The sequence below is a fragment of the Staurois parvus genome, unplaced genomic scaffold (genome assembly GCF_062004578.1).
Source record: "Staurois parvus isolate SC_StPar_1 unplaced genomic scaffold, SC_StPar_1.0 ptg000420l, whole genome shotgun sequence".
In the NCBI taxonomy this organism is placed as follows: Eukaryota; Metazoa; Chordata; class Amphibia; order Anura; family Ranidae; genus Staurois; species Staurois parvus.
Genome location: NW_028318216.1, coordinates 1,867,004 through 1,883,866, shown reverse-complemented (window position 1 = coordinate 1,883,866; position 16,863 = coordinate 1,867,004). Strand labels below are relative to the sequence as shown.

Below are 16,863 nucleotides of genomic sequence, written 5' to 3'. Positions count from 1 at the left end.
TTGACCTTTCTGCGGCCTTCGACACAGTCGACCACCCCCTCCTCCTCAAAAAATTACACTCCCTCGGCCTCAGAGATTCTGCTCTCTCCTGGCTCTCATCCTACCTGTCACAATGCTCTTTCAGCATTACCTATAATGCTACCACCTCCCCCTTACTCCCCCTCTCTGTTGGGGTTCCTCAAGGCTCTGTCCTTGGGCCTTCCAGCCCCAAGTCCAATCTTTAACAAACTCATGCAGACTCCACCTCCGCAACATCGCCAAAATACTCACGTTCCTAACCCCAGAAACCAGTAAACAGCTCATCCACTCCCTCATCATATCACGACTCGACTACTGCAACTCCCTTCTTACTGGCCTGCTTCGCCGCTGGCTATTCCCGCTTCAGTCGATCCTGAATACGGCTGCCAGACTCATTCACCTTTCCAACCGCTCCAATTCCACCACCCCCCTCTGCCAATCCCTCCACTGGCTTCCGATTACGCAACGGATCAAATTCAAATACCTAACACTGACGTACAAAGCCGTCCACCATACTGCCCCAAACTACATCACTGACCTAATATCCAAGTACCGCCCAACACGCACACTCCGCTCCTCACAAGACCTCCTTCTCTCTAGTTCCCTGGTCTCCTCCTCCCATGCCCGCCTCCAGGACTTCTCCAGGGTGTCACCCATCCTCTGGAACTCCCTGCCCCTACCCATCAGATTATCACCTACTCTCCTCTCCTTTAGGCGCACCCTGAAAACCCATCTCCTCAGGGAAACCTACCCCACCCCCTGCTAACTTGCCAACCTCCTCCACTCTTCCTACCACTCCCTCCCCCACAGCTATCTCCTCCTGTGCCACCATCCCCTCCCTCCTAGATTGTAAGCTCGAAAGAGCAGGGCCCTCAATCCCCTCATGTTTTGCATTGTATTGGTATTGTTCTGTCACATGTTCTGTCCCCCTTTGTAATGTACAACACTGAGCGAACCATTGGCGCTTTATAAATATTGTATAATAATAATATATAAATATATATCTAGTTACTTTTTTTGTAAATATTTTATTGCACCTGTTTGACTCTTTTAGTAATAAATCTTTCTTTCTGAAAGTGTTAAACTGTTTCTAAAGCGCTTAATTGCAATTTACGTATTCCTGCCTTCTGAAGAGACGCTACTGTGTTTGTTTAATCCTCTGCCCAATCGGCCTGCGGTGGCCATATTGGACAGGCGACTTTTCAACCATTACAGTGTATATTTGATAAAGAGAGTTTCCCCTTTCTCTGTACAAAAAGGGGTGGTGGCAGTGAAGGGTTAGTTGCGTAATTAACCCGACCCAGTAACAAGCGCATTCAGGCTGCCGGTGCGTCGATTAGCTGGACAATCGTTGTGCAGGGCGCAGCTGAGTGTGGCATTGTTATGTGCGTCACATCGCGGTTTTAGATCGCCCAGTCCTTTGGTCACGAGTTTGGTGAGAAGGTCTGGGGTCTGACGCCGCGGGCGTGACGTATTATTGTTGGTCGCAGTCGTGCGATTGTCGCATGTTGAGGGTGGCGATCAGGCGACCGCGACAATGGTGTATAGAGCCAAAAATGTTAGAATTGTGTCGATGTCCCAATATTTATGCACCTGACTGTATATACTTGAGTTCTAGGAAACAGATATTCTCCTGTTGTAAGGGATGCCGTGCAGATGTTGATGAGAATAGTATCATTCTAGGGAGGAAACGTCCCACAGGCGCCGCTGGTGTAGTGGTATCATGCAAGATTCCCATTCTTGCGACCCGGGTTCGATTCCCGGGCGGCGCACTTCTTTTCTACTCCCATCTATTTTCTAAATAACTCTTTTCAAAGCATAACATTTAATCTTTTGTTTCTTTATGTCTTTATTTTTCCTTAAACATGACAATCGGATTATTTTCAGACACTTGCTTTACACAAGTCGCGTGGTCTAGTAATTGCATTGATTTACAAACAGGCATTTCCCGAGGCAGCCGGTTTCCGGGGTCCTCGAGCTGCGGCTGCGCAGTTCTTCGCGGTGGCCATCTTGTGGTGACGGGCTCGCATTGTTCCAGGCCGGGGAGGTGGGAGCCGGGTCTCAGAGCTTCCATCCGAGAAGAAAGAACAACAAAGAGCGGACTTTCTACCGTCACCGGGGCGGCCCGACCTTCAGCAACCCCGACTCGGTTTCCCGCCGGGTCCCTTAGGACGGAGAGGGGCCCGGAGTCATGGAGGACGAGCTTCCCAGGACCCTGTGAGTGCTCGCGGCCCGGCTGCCGTCATGTAGTGGTCGGGAATGGAGTGTGTGTTCTGTGCCGAGACTGGGGGTGTGCTGTGGATGGCTCTGAGTAGATATAATGGGGAATTTAGTAAGAATAGAGCAGACAGAACCTGGAGCAGCTGTGCCTGACAACCAATCGTCTTCTAGCTTTCATTTTCAAAGCTTACATTAACTAACTGAAGCTAGAAGCTGATTGGCTACTGTACACTGATTAGGAAATTTCCCTCATTGCATTGTATTAAATTGAGACATTATTTCATACACATTTTCATAGTGGCAGACAATGCCCCTGACTGGGGATCCATCTCCGCCACTTCAAGGAAGGCGATATTTTAATATTAGATGTTAAGGTTTCTTAAAAAAAATATTTGTTTACGATTAAAGAAGAACCCTCTTCAGATTTCTCAAATTTTGGACTGATCAGAGAAAAACATTGTGGTGTGAAGGCCAGAAACAAAAAGACCACTCTCTGCCTATTATTATTATTATTAATCATGTGATGTAACACTACAGCGGCACATTTTTGGCACTTTTTGCATGTTTTTTTAGCGACACCATTCATTTGAATAGGCTTCCCTCTGCTCAAAAAAACATGCTAAAGAGGCGATTTTGGCACTGAGCCAAGTGCAATTTGTGTTTTGCGGAAAACGCAAGACTATGACCCATGTTTGAGGGGTCTTTATTTCATAACAGCACCGCAAACATGTTGGATTTTTTACACATTGGCAGAACCGATTGTTTCTGCCCACATTTCTGTTAGGCCCAGATGTGAACCGGGCCTCACGGGTCTTGGAGCCAGGGTAAATCAAATAGCAGCCTTTTTATTGTCGATGTTTTGATGAAGCTCAGGCCATCTTTCTCAAGATTCATCAAAACATTAACAATAAAATCGCTTCTGTTTTGCTTTTTCTCCGCTGCAAGATCTGTGAGTGCTTCTATACTTATTTTGGATCTGTATGGATTTCTTTATGGGAGAGCACCTGGGCATTTACCTCATACATGGTATGCATCATATTCCTGATATGTGTCTGCTGTACCATGTTCTTGTATGAAAAGGTATGTTCTCTTTGTATTGCTTCCTTTATGTGAAATCCCTGGTGTTCCTGCCAGTCCCTCTGCTTTCCTAATAAAAACTGACCACGCTAAGCAGGAGAATACAGTGTGGTCAGTTCTCTAGCTATGCTGGGAACTCAGTCTGCTCTCCAATGATCACACTTGTCCTGTCATGCCCCATCTGCACAGACATTCACTTGGAAGATCAGTGTACTGCTTTTTCTCCTCCCCCCTGCTAATATACATACACACACGCACATATAATCTCCCCAACAGTTTGCCCCTTCCTGCATCCTCCCATTGGCCCTTTAACTGAGTCTTAACACTGGGATGTGAGAGAGTCTTCCCAATCACATGATCACTGTGACTGGCTGTCATAGTGATCGGGAGCCCATTCATCGTGCTGCCAATCATAAACAGAGGCTGGAACTTTGTACCTAGTAACTTTCGGAACCCTCTCCAGCTTTTGCAGCCATATATGGTGGATTCCATCTAGGGTGAAGGCAGGGTTTAGAGTCCGTCTAAACTCCAGAGGGATGGCCAGAATAGTTGGAGTTAATTTATGGAAAGGGGAACTTACCCTTTAACCTCTTTCTGCCCTTGTGCAGCAGCAGGGAGGGTGGGCCAAATGCCCACAGGGTGCACATATGTGTCCATTTCTTGTGCTGCAAGCTCGCGTCCGGCAGAGTGACCGTGCTTTCATAGACAAGTTTTAGCCTCAGAATGAAAGTAGTGCCCCACAAGTCGCACACCAACTTCATACATCAGAGAGATATCAGCAGCTTTAGCCTATCTGCATACTCTTTGTATTGCTTCCTTTATGTGAAATCCCTGGTGTTCCTGCCAGTCACTCTGCTTTCCTAATAAAAACTGACCACACTAAGTAGGAGAATACAGTGTGGTCAGTTCTCTAGCTATGCTCTCCTCCAATGATCACATTTGTCCTGACATATCCCCTCTGCACAGCCATTCATTGGAAAGATCAGTGTTCTGCTTTTTCTCCTCCCTCTGTTCTTATGTATCTGTGAACTTCTAAAGAAAAAGGGGAGGGGAAGGTATTTCTTTATATATATATATTACACACACACACACACAAACGTTTTGATTTCATTTGTTTTGAACAGAATTGGTTGTTTCACTTTACATTTTACTTTTATTCAAACTACACTCCTGTCAGCACTGACCATCTGGCACTGAGGCTGCTGTACACTGATCACAGGAAGTCACTGCCTTGGCTCTTCCTCTTCCTCCATTCATAAAAAGCCTTGCATTCTTATCAATGAAAGCATGGTGCTCTGTAAATGGATGGCGTGGATGAATGTTGGTCTCCCCTCCTCCAGTCACAGAAGGGCACCAACAGGAAAGGGCAGGCTCAATAAAAGTAAGAGATATGTCACACCTTACAGAGTCCAGAGGTGGAGCACATGTACAAAATAGTTTTTGTCCATACTTGAGCTTTAAAGTGACATTGCAGCCTAATACTAACAATGCTTAAGAACATCGCTTTGCCCCTCCTGCTACCTATCCTGCCTACCCTGTGTAAAAAAAGATGTGTATACTTACATATGACCTCTGGTCACATGATCCCCTGTGTCGGTGAGCAGCGACTGCATGGCAGAAGGGAAGCACTTAACAGTAGCTGGATATTTCAGGAGTGGTGATGTCACACACAGGCTCCTATGTACCAGCCGTTGTCGGCACTGACTCCTCTTCCTTGCAGTCATTGGAGCTGAGCGACCACATGACTGGACCGGAGAGGACAAAATTGATTTTGACAAGGGAGGGTGATATTTGGATTAAAAAAAGTTTTAGGGTCCACTCAATAGGGAAACAGAAGTTACTATACATTTTAACACAGGAGGGCTGGAAGGGCCCTACTTGTAAGAGCTTTCAATCTAAAAGGGTTGGGAAGTGGTACAAAAGGTAATGTTGGAGAAAGTACATTTTTCCCTGAAGAGTTTTCAGGGATCAAGGTGGACAGAGTAGGAGATGGCTGAACAGATTGGGGTAGGGAGTTCCAGATGATGGGAGAGGCTCTGGAGTCCTGAAGGTGAGCATGGGAGAAAGTGACAAGGACACTAGAGAGCAGGAGGGCTTGGGGACCAGTCTACTATATTAGACTGCATGAGACATCTGGTTTGTTGGTGGCATATACAGTAGGTAGGTGGCTTTAATTTGGTCAGTGGGTATGACCAACAATATAGTGCTGCCTGTCGTAAGTTCATATTCTGTAATTTTTCTGTTTTTAAACCAGATTTTTTTTAAAGCCTATTTGATTATATATATCATTGATATTACAGACACAGTATATACATCACTTCTACAGACACTGTACAATAAACAGATCATATCACCAAACTGTGCTGTCTGACAGTCTCTTGTAATCTACAGTAGGAGAGTTAAAGGATAAGTTCAGTTTTTTTTTGGAAAAAATAATAAATGCACATTTTTATTTTCTTTTTTGCAGGTAAAAAAAAGTTAATTTATTATATACAGTGCTCAGCATAAATGAGTACACCCCTTTTGAAAAGTACGATTTTAATCAATATCTTAATGAACACAAAAATAACTTTCAAAATTTTGACAAAACTGAGTTTTTTTTTTTTGTTTTTTTTTTATAGAACATTTGTTTAGCTCATCACATGAAAGTAAGGTTAATCTAACTTAGATTACAAAATGTTCAGTTTTACTCAAATTAATTGATGCAAAAATGAATACTCCCCACAACAAAAACTACTACAACTAGTATTTTCTATGACGTCCATGATTTGTATGGACAGCTCCAAGTCTTCTAGGCATGGAATGAACATGTTGGCGACATATTGAAACATCTATCTTTTTCCATTCTTCAAGAAGGACCTCTTTTAGAGCCTGAATGCTGGATGGAGAGTGATGCTCAACTTTTCCCTTCAGAATTCCCCATAGGTGTTTGTTTGGGTTCAGATCAGGAGGCATACTTGGCCACTGAATCACTTTACCCTGTTCTTCAAAAATGCAGCAGTGGCCTTGTGTGTTTAGGATCATTTTCCGAAAAGTGCACGACGAACAAGGGCATGGAGTTATGGTAGCATCTTGTCTTTCAATGTAGAGCAGTACATCTGTGAATTAATGATACCATCAATGAAATGCAGGACTGATGCAGCCCCACAGAAGGACACTGCCACTACCATGTTTCACTGTAGGCACCATGCATCTTTCTTTGTACTCTTCAGCAATGCGACACCATAGGCAGGCTTTTTTGTGCATGGAGTTTAGGGGAGGCATCCTTCGTGGATGACACCCATGCATGCCATTCCTCAGCAGTGTACACCGTATTGTGTCACAGGATACAATGACCCCAGTTTGGCTTTCTACTTCTTTTAGCTAACTGCAGTGAACTTGCATGGCGATTTTCTTCAACCCTTCTCATTAGGAGACGCTCTTGTCAAGGTGTCAACTTCCGTGGATGGCCTGGACTTCTCTGTGAGATGGTTGCAGTTCCATCTTTGTTAAATTTTTGTATCACTTTTGCCACAGTATTCTGACTGATAAGTAAAGCTTTGCTGATCTTGTAGCCTTCATCTTTTTTGGGTAACTAAATGATTTTCTTACTCAGGCCTTGTGACATTTCTCTTCCATGTGGTGCCATTGCTGACAGCAGGAAATGGGAAGGGGTTTTCTTTGTTAATGTGGTTGTAAACCTAAAAAACCAAATCACTCTAATCCTACAGTTGAATAGATTTTACCTTTACTAAGCATTTGAGCTTAATTTGGTATCTTGAAGCAATCCCCTTCTCCAGAAATCCCCCCCTTGCTCTTTTGAACAGAATACATCTGACACAAGCAGAAAAATGGTGTCACCACTCCCCTTCTCCTGTGAGTGACAGGCTGTGCTGAAGACGAGACCAGCACGAGCCTCCATGTAATACACTGCAAAGGGGTGGGGGAGCAGGTGTCTTCTCAGTGCCGGTGTCTGCCTTCACGAGATCAAGAAATCCGCACGAGTGATTTATGACAGATCTGCATCACTTCAGTAATGCTGTACTTATCTGGGTAAGTCTGCTGACAACTGATTTGTCCTGCTCTATTCACAGCACCTAGCTTGTGAATTGTTGTTTACAGAGTTTTACATGAGAATATTTCCTAGTCCACATTGCCACTTTAGGCTGCAGGATTCCTAGGATTTTTAACTTTAAACCCTTCCTACCTGCTTTCTCCTGATTAGCACAGATCTTGTGCTGTAAGCAGAGCTGTCAGTCACTGGCACCTGTGTATTCCCCTGAATGCACTCAGGAGACATGCTTGCAGGCATAGATAGCTGTGCGTGTTCTTGAGCCAAGGCTGGAGGGTATGTATAACTGAAGGATTGTGTGACATCACATCTCCGTCTACTTTTCTCTGGTCCTAAGCCACGCCCACAGACCAACAGTTTTTGGAGGGCTGAGACAAGCTAAGGGAGCATTTTTGAGGTACACTCACAGCTGTATGTATGTTTACATTAAAATGTATTTATGGCAAAAAGTAAATTTTTATATTTGGGTTTACAACCACTTTAAATAACACCCTTTTATAATCAGCTGTCTGCTGGACACCTGTTTACTGAGTAATTAGACTCGCCTGTAGTTGAATTCTTGTTAATTAGGATTTTGTTGTCTAAATTTTAGCTTTGCTCCTAATGCAGGCCATACATGGATCAAATTCCAAAAAAATGTTCTTTAGAAAATCAGAAATTTTGTGTGTTTTGTAATCCGATGGTGCCACCATTGATTTCGAAATTCGACCAGCTAAGTCTTTAATTTCACTTTATGTTGCTATAGAAAAGAATTTTTGTGGCCAAGAATTTTCTTTCTAGGTCACAGCTTATGCTCATTTTATTTTTCAATTACATTTCTTGCACAATTCTCCCGTGATTGATTAGACCAGTGGTCTCCACTGCAGCCCGGGGGTCAGATGCTGCCCTTTACTTTATTTTATCTGGCCCTTAAGACACACTTCCACTGACACCAACAATTGGGCATTCTCTCCCATTGACACTAATGATGGGCACTATTCCTCTCATCCCTAAACTGCTCCTACAAAGCTGGGAGCATGAAATTGTCCAAAATGTCTTGGTATGCGAACGCCTTAAGAGTTCCCTTCGCTGGAACTAAGGGGCCTAGCCCAACCCCTAAAAAAAAAAAAAAAACAAACAAAAAAAAAAACAAAAAAAACCCCCACATCATAATGTCCCCTCCTCCAAACGTCACTCTTTGTACAATGTAGTCAGGCAAGTACCGTTCTCCTGGCAACTGCCAAACCCGTCCATTGGATTGCCAGACAGAAGCGTTATTCATCACTTCAGAGAACACGTCTCCACTGCTCTAGAGTCCAGTGGCGGCGTGCTTTACACCACTGCATCTGACTCTTTGGATTGCACATGGTGATGTTAAGCTTGGCTGCAGCTGCTTGGCCATGGAAACCCATTCCATGAAGTTCTCTATGCACTGTTGTGCTAATCTGAAGGCCACACCAAGTTTGGAGGTCCTCAGCTATTGACTCCGCAGACAGTTGTTCAACTTCTGCACACTGTGCGCTTCAACATGTGCTGACCCCGCTTTGTCATTTTACGTATCCTACCACTTCATGGCTGAGTTGCTGTTGTTCCCAGTTGCTTCCACTTTCTTATAATACCACTAACAGTTGATCGTGGAATATTTAATAGCAAGGAAATTTCATCAATGGACTTTTTTTGCACAGGTGGCAACCTATCACGGTACCACGCTGGAATTCATTGAGCTCCTGAGAGCGACCCATTCTTTCACAAATGTTTGTAGATGCAGTCTGCATACCTAGGTAGTTGATTGTATACACCTGTGACCATAGAGATGATTGGAACACCTGAATCCAATGATTTGGATGGGGTCCCAATACATTTGGCAATATCGTGTATGTGGACAGATAGAGAGAATTTTTTATTCCCCCCCCCCCCCCGGGAAGCCTGCAGAGCATTGCACCCATGATCAACAGATCGCAGGTGCATTCTCAGGCTCCTGCAGATTCTCTGCATAGCTGTCTGCCTGTTCTTCGTGTGGGCAGGCAGTTGCTTGAGAGCAAGAAGAATCCATGATCGATGAGAGCACTCAGCAGCACCCTCGTAGTTCATTGAGAGCTACAAGCTGTCCGCTGCAGTTGTGCAAACATACAAAAAACATTTAAACCAGAAGGTCCCTTTTTTTTTAAATGATTATTTTTTAGCATTTCATAACATTTTGCATGTTTTCACAATTTCTGTTGTATATGACCAATTCTAAATTGTTTTAAAGTGGAGTTCCACTCACCTGTCAAAAAATAAAAGTCAGCAGCTACAAAAACTGTAGCTGCTGACTTTTAAAAAAACAGCCACTTACCTGTCCCTCGGTCCCGTGGTGTGTCCCCTGCAGCCCGTTTTACCAGCCGTCCTGGATTCCAGGAGGCTGGCATCTTCAGTGTGGGCACCCGGCTGTGATAGCTTGCAGCTTCACAGCTAGGTACACACTGCGCATGCGCGAGTAGCGCTGTGCTTTATGAATGGTCCTGTAGTCTTCTGGGACCTGTCACGTGTCCAAAAACACTACAGGGAGGGAGGGAGGACAACTTCTGTTTCCGATCACCTAGGTGGGAACGGTTACCTGTCAAATTCGGGTACCCACTCCCTCCCGCCCCCCAAAGGTGCCTATTCTTAATGGGGAGTGGAGGAGTAGTCCTTAAAGCAGAACTTCCCCTTTTGGGTGGAGCTCCGCTTTAACATCTATACTGGAATGGAGATCTCCTTAGAGGTTTTTTTTTTTGCTATTTTTTTGGTTGACATAGGTTAACTGGCAAATAAATATACAGACACACACGAGACCATTGACTACTTGCAGAGTGTAATAATAATTTTCTTGGTTTTTGCATACAATTTTGTGCTCTAACAATGGGCATTTTCCAGCATGGACAGTAGCCAACATAATAGTTTGTTTCTGCTCTCTGTAAATAGAAATTATTTATTTATGCTTTTTTAGTAATTGAGAAAACACATTGTAACAGCTGCATTCTTTCACAATTGCATTCCTTTTAAGGCGCTCATAGACCTTAAATGACTCTCAGTGCAGTCTACTGATTTCAGAATTTTTTTTTTTTTGTTTGGATAAGGTAGGGATCTGTTTATGAGCTACCTGCAGACATTGCCAGTTGACTACTTTGGGGGATAGCACTAGGCAGGTTAGAAAACTTTGGCTCATGACTATTATCTAAAAGATGGCCTGGTTAAAGTGATACTTATACAGGCCATAGATGGGTCAAAAATCGGACGATTTTTCGTCCGAAAATAAAATCGGCCGATTTTCGGATCGTTAGTGGGCTAATTGACGTTTTTCGGTATTTTGGCAGATTTTTTTTATCGGTAAAGTTGGAAAAAAACCGGACGATTTTGCCGATCAATGATGGGCAAATCGGCTGATCTTTTTACCGATAAAAAAAATCTGCACATGAGCAGTGACCTGCAAGAGGAAGACAAAAAGAAGAAAGAAGAAGAGGATGAAGAAGAGGATGAAGAAGAAGAGGAATTCCAGTCCGGCAAAAAATGTCCCTGCAGAGAGCTCTCGCGATTTCTTTGACAGTTCCTTGACATTTATAGCGGCTGCAACAATGTATCTATTTGTTTCCGAATAAAAACATCTGTATCCTAAATGGATACAAATACATTGTTGCAACCGCTATAAATGTCAAAGAACTGTCAAAGAAATCGCGGAGCTCTCTGCAGGGACACTTTTTGCCGGCTGTAGACAGGATGAAAATCGGCGTGTTTTTTTTTTTTTTTTTGTTACCGTTGCTGGTAACGTCGGCCGCTTGAACGACCGATTTTTCGTTTTTTTTAAAGAAAAATCGGCCGTTTTTCTCCCCATCTGTGGCCTGCATTAGGCTCCATGCACACTAGCGGGTTTTTTTTGTTTTTTTTAAAGCTCAAAAAAAGCTGGATAAAAACGCTGGTAACATCAGTTTTTAGTAGCATTTAGAAGCGTTTGGATGCACTAGTGTCTTTACAGTACATGTAGGGGGGAAAAAAGCTAGTAAAAATCTTTCAGGAATGTTTTAGCTGTTGGGTTTTTTTTTTTTTTTTCCCTGTCGGAAAAATGCTCCCAAAAACAACTTTTTTTTTTTTTTTTCTGCTCCTAAATGCTGAAGCTTGGAAAACGCTACTAGCCTAAAATAATGTGCATGGACACATAGGATAACATTATTTTGCTTCTAGGAGCAAAAAAAATAAAAATGCTAACAGCTTGTAGGAGCCTACAAACACACCAATGCTTGATTTCTCCATCAACGCAGTCAGAAGGGAAATCTATTCCACAGCCTTATTGTGTTTTGCTGGCGAGGAGCCTTCCTTTCCACCAAAACACAGAGATAACGGCGGCTATAGCTGCCAGAAGTTGGTGATTGCATCCAACAGGCAAGTTGTACTACAGCTGATTGACCGACTTCAGTGCAACCAGCCTGCCCATAGATGGATTTAATCGAGAATGTGTTGCTTATACAATTTTACACATTTATAAAATGCAAAGCTTTGTACTGTGCAATACCAGTGAGTGAGGATAAAGTTTGGTGATTGTGGTTTGTTTATGGTGTCAAATTATCTGTAGTCGTAGGTAGCCTTCTATGCTACTACTTTCTGTCATTTTGATGAGCTGTGGCAGTTACAGAATAAATTACTCATGGTAGCATGGGTACAATCCCTGGGGGCTGAAAGTCCAACTGAGTATAGAGGACATAAACGAGGCATCCACAGGGCTTGCCGATCACATAAATATTTTATATCAGGTTATAAATCAGGTGGTTATATCCTGACAGACCTGCCCTATATTTCTAGTACTACACATGTAATCATCAGAGTCTGTAAAGCATAGGGTTTTTTTTTCTTGTTCTTTATTTGTACCATCCATCCAGTCATTAGTTGATGATAATGAGAGATTTGCTAATGGCCTGTTATTTACACGTTCACTATGTTGTCATGGCTTTAAGCTGTGTTCTGCCGAATTTTCTTTCACGTTTCATTCATTCACATCTGTGCAGGGGATGAATTGTTTCAGACAAAGACGGTATGCTATTCTTATGCAGTGTGTTATTTCCCAAACTTTAAGACAGATGTGGTAATGATTTTTGCTTTTACATGCGTATGTTTTCCTCATAACCTCCAATGTGAAAAGTAAAAGATTATTATAGCATAGTGTTGGTGATATTGTCTTGTAAATGTTACCATCTATGTATTTCAGGTACTTGTATAGCGCTGTCAATTTACGCAGCGCTTTACATATATGTATTGAACATTCACATCAGTCCCTAACCCTCAAGGGGTGTACAATCTAAAGTCCCTAACTCACATTCATACATACACATATTATGGCCAATTTAGACAGGATCCAATTAACCTACCAGCATGTCTTTGGAGTGTGGGAGGAAACCGGAGCACCCAGAGGAAACCCATGCAAGCACAGGGAGAACATGCAAACTCCATGCAGGAGGCGCCATGGTCAGGAATCGAACCCATGACCCATTTACTACAAGGCAGACGTGCTAACCACTAAATATCTATAACTACCACTTCCTTAAGTGTAATAAGTGACAAATTAGAAAAACCAATATGCAGCAAAACTTAATTCCCCATAGCACAAATAAAACCTTCACCCTTGAAGATATAAGATAACAATATGAAAATGTGCCAAAATTACATAAATAAATAAATACTTGTACAATTCACCTCATAAAGTAACTATATATCAATATTCAAAAAGAAATTCAAAAAAATATAATTCTAAAAAATATTCAAAAAAAATATATATAATAATTCAAAAAAATAAGAAAAAGTCCCAGAAAAAAAGTCCAAACAAAATTAATATAAGTTCAAACAAATTCCAAAAAATATAAGTATAAAAATGAAACTGGGAAATCCTTTTCAATCCTTCCTTTCTCACGATAAACCTCAAACAAAAGAAAATATCACATAGTGCATTATCTTTATAATATAATAAAATATTCGTGACGACACTCTGGTGATTATCCAATATAAAATAGATTTTATTTTTTTAAAATAATTAGTGTAAAAAGTGAACCAAGTGCATCAATTTAATTAATTAAAAAATATATAAATTAATTAGTGCAACACACTGTGTACTGTGAATCACTCTACCAGTGCTCCAAAAACAAATCCACACTGTGCCACTTCTATTATAGTAAGGAATATATACCCTTACCAACACTCCTCCAAAAACCTGCTTTCAATAATTATCCTATGGATGAGATCCTCCTAAAGTGCTCCCCCAGATTCCACTGTATTCAGGGCACTATTCCAGCAGGATTTTCCATATCTCCATATCAATGGCACCATATAGATAGAAAGCATATGAGGGACAAATAGTGTAATACCGCCAAAGTAAAGTACAGAAAAGCTTTATTAAAACTGCTCACATTTCAAAAGATTTAAAACTGCTTTAAATACCGTAGAAACCGCCAAGCTACCATCCAGGGAACATCCAGGGACCAACACACAGTCTTTATCCTCTTTTCCCTTTTGTAAAATGGCCGCCAGTCGACTTCCGGTTCCGGTATGCGTCCTGACGTCACAGCCCTTGACGCGTTTCGTCATCGACTTAATCATAAGGATCCCTTATGATTAAGTCGATGACGAAACGCGTCAAGGGCTGTGACGTCAGGACGCATACCGGAACCGGAAGTCGACTGGCGGCCATTTTACAAAAGGGAAAAGAGGATAAAGACTGTGTGTTGGTCCCTGGATGTTCCCTGGATGGTAGCTTGGCGGTTTCTACGGTATTTAAAGCGGTTTTAAATCTTTTGAAATGTGAGCAGTTTTAATAAAGCTTTTCTGTACTTTACTTTGGCGGTATTACATTATTTGTCCCTCATATGCTTTCTATCTATATGGTGCCATTGATATGGAGATATGGAAAATCCTGCTGGAATAGTGCCCTGAATACAGTGGAATCTGGGGGAGCACTTTAGGAGGATCTCATCCATAGGATAATTATTGAAAGCAGGTTTTTGGAGGAGTGTTGGTAAGGGTATATATTCCTTACTATAATAGAAGTGGCACAGTGTGGATTTGTTTTTGGAGCACTGGTAGAGTGATTCACAGTACACAGTGTGTTGCACTAATTAATTTATATATTTTTTAATTAATTAAATTGATGCACTTGGTTCACTTTTTACACTAATTATTTTAAAAAAATAAAATATATTTTATATTGGATAATCACCAGAGTGTCGTCACGAATATTTTATTATATTATAAAGATAATGCACTATGTGATATTTTCTTTTGTTTGAGGTTTATCGTGAGAAAGGAAGGATTGAAAAGGATTTCCCAGTTTCATTTTTATACTTATATTTTTTGGAATTTGTTTGAACTTATATTAATTTTGTTTGGACTTTTTTTCTGGGACTTTTTCTTATTTTTTTGAATTATTATATATATTTTTTTTGAATATTTTTTTAGAATTATATTTTTTTGAATTTCTTTTTGAATATTGATATATAGTTACTTTATGAGGTGCTAACCACTAAGCCACTGTGCTGCCCCATGCCGCCCCCATCTGCCCCATGCCGCCCCCATCTATGTGAATAAAGTCTGCTCATTTAGTGATTCTACTGGATGTGAGTTCTAAAGCTGGTAAAACTGCAGATTCAGCTAAAAACCTCAGATTCCTGCATTCACGCAAACAATGTGCATGCAGGAATCTCCCTACTGCACTATTGTTTTCTGATAGCGCTGCAGCGGCTGGTGGTTTTCCAGGCAAATTTTGGCCTGTGTGTACCCAGCTTTAATATATTTTACTTTCTCTGCAGGGAAAACAGCGGGCACACAGTAATTTACTTAGTAAAATATCAGCTCTAATTCATATTTTGCTGCAAGTGCATATATGCACTGAATCGGCCTGCAGAAGACGGATTTCACTACAAAACAGGAGCACAGTGCTGATTGCTCTGTGTGGTGTGTAAACCTTAACACAGTGAAGTGTGATGCATTTCCATGGCAAGCAAATCTTGTTTCATTTGAATCTTTGCACTGCTGATGCTACAGAGACTGTTTTGGGGGGGACAAATGATTGTACATGCCTTTTTTTTTTTTGTTTGTTTTTTTCCTGCATCGCAGAATCTTCTGCTTCTCCTCCAGGCAGTCCTTCTTCCTGAACAGCACGGCACTCCTGTAATGATGTGTGAATGCTGTGCTGCTCAGGATCTCTGAGAGCCCAGGCTGGCATGATGATGCCCATAATAAGTTAGGATCAAAAGGAAGTCGGCTGAATGATCCTGGGTGTCATTCAACCTAGAGAAGCAGCAAGACTTGTTGGGGAAGCAATACATTTTTTTGGGTGACCACCATGCTGAAATGGATATAAGTATTGTGGCCTGAAATGCTTTAACAGTCTCTTTCAGGTAACTGAATTGTTTGTATGCACATGGAGTTGAACTATAGGGCTCATTCACACTATATGCAGGTGCCTGCATTAATCTGCACCTAATCATCGCAGATCATTTTTTTTTTATTTTCCCATTTCACTCCACAATGTAGTTTGATAAAAAAATTGGAAAATGGAAAAATTCAGATGTGCTTCATTTTTTGCAGAACTGGCTACACTGCATGTCACCACAGTGCAATATGCTGCTGTGTGGAGACTTGGATGAAATAAATCTTCAATAAAAGTAAAAAAAAAAAAAAAAAAAAAAAGCTAAAATGGGAGAACGGTGCCTTGTGTTGTAAAATGCAGGGCACCACTCGTTACTGTTTGCTACACAGGGCAACAGCGGCATGCTTGTGACTAGTGTATAGCTTTCATGATCATTAGTGTAGCTATTTTACTTTGTGTTTTCTAATCTCTTTTGAGTCCAATGTTGTTGTTACTTTACTTGCATTTCTGATTTAAATCTGTTTTGTCTAAATAGTATTTTTGTAGGGCACTGAGACAGCACTATTAAATTCTAGTGCATTGTGCCCGACAGTTATTTATGTGAATATATCACCACCTGTGCAATTCTCAAGTGTATTTGTTGTATTTATCACACACAAACTTTCAAAATCATTGTATTTCTACATAGGAAGCTCAATTGTGCAATCACATTGGTAAATCAAAATAAGCACTTTAACACAAGCAGCATTTCCTTTTTAAAGGAGAAGAATCTGACTTTTTTTTTAATTATCTTTTTTTATCAGTGTCCTTTTTTGTATATCAAGTTCAGAATTCATTCACTTTTAGAAATGTTAAAGTGCAGTGATCATCTTCATTAGTGTGAGAAATGGATAGTTTTATCTCGTGTTTTTCATTGGAGACTGGAAGCTGCACTCTTTTCTCTTCTTTTAAGATCTTTTCAGTAGGTTGATTTATTAGTGCATTAATGTTAAAAATATGGTAAAGCAATCCTGAGCTGAGGGATAATATATAGACTATATAGTATTGCTTATGGGCTCATTATGAAAATGCAAGCTTCCTGGCTGCCATGCTGATCTAGTCGCTTTAGTTCTTTCTAAGTGACTGATCCGGTCAGGGAAAATCAAGCAGATAT

General features: G+C 41.4%; 1 protein-coding gene and 1 non-coding gene across 3 annotated transcripts in view; both read left to right on the top strand.

Moving 5' to 3' along the window:
* The first annotated feature begins 1,719 nt into the window (after positions 1 to 1,719).
* On the top strand, positions 1,720 to 1,790 carry TRNAG-CCC (transfer RNA glycine (anticodon CCC)). Its single transcript has one exon. It is a non-coding gene; the product is annotated as a tRNA-Gly (tRNA).
* Positions 1,791 to 2,016: 226 nt separating this feature from the next.
* TIA1 (TIA1 cytotoxic granule associated RNA binding protein) overlaps positions 2,017 to 16,863 on the top strand; it is a 47,190-nt gene continuing 32,343 nt past the window's right edge. For both annotated transcript variants that reach the window (XM_089687184.1, XM_089687183.1), the window contains exon 1: positions 2,017 to 2,235. In XM_089687184.1, the coding sequence (XP_089543310.1) occupies positions 2,210 to 2,235 (26 nt within the window). In that variant the 5' untranslated portion in view covers positions 2,017 to 2,209. The remainder of the gene's footprint in view (positions 2,236 to 16,863) is intronic.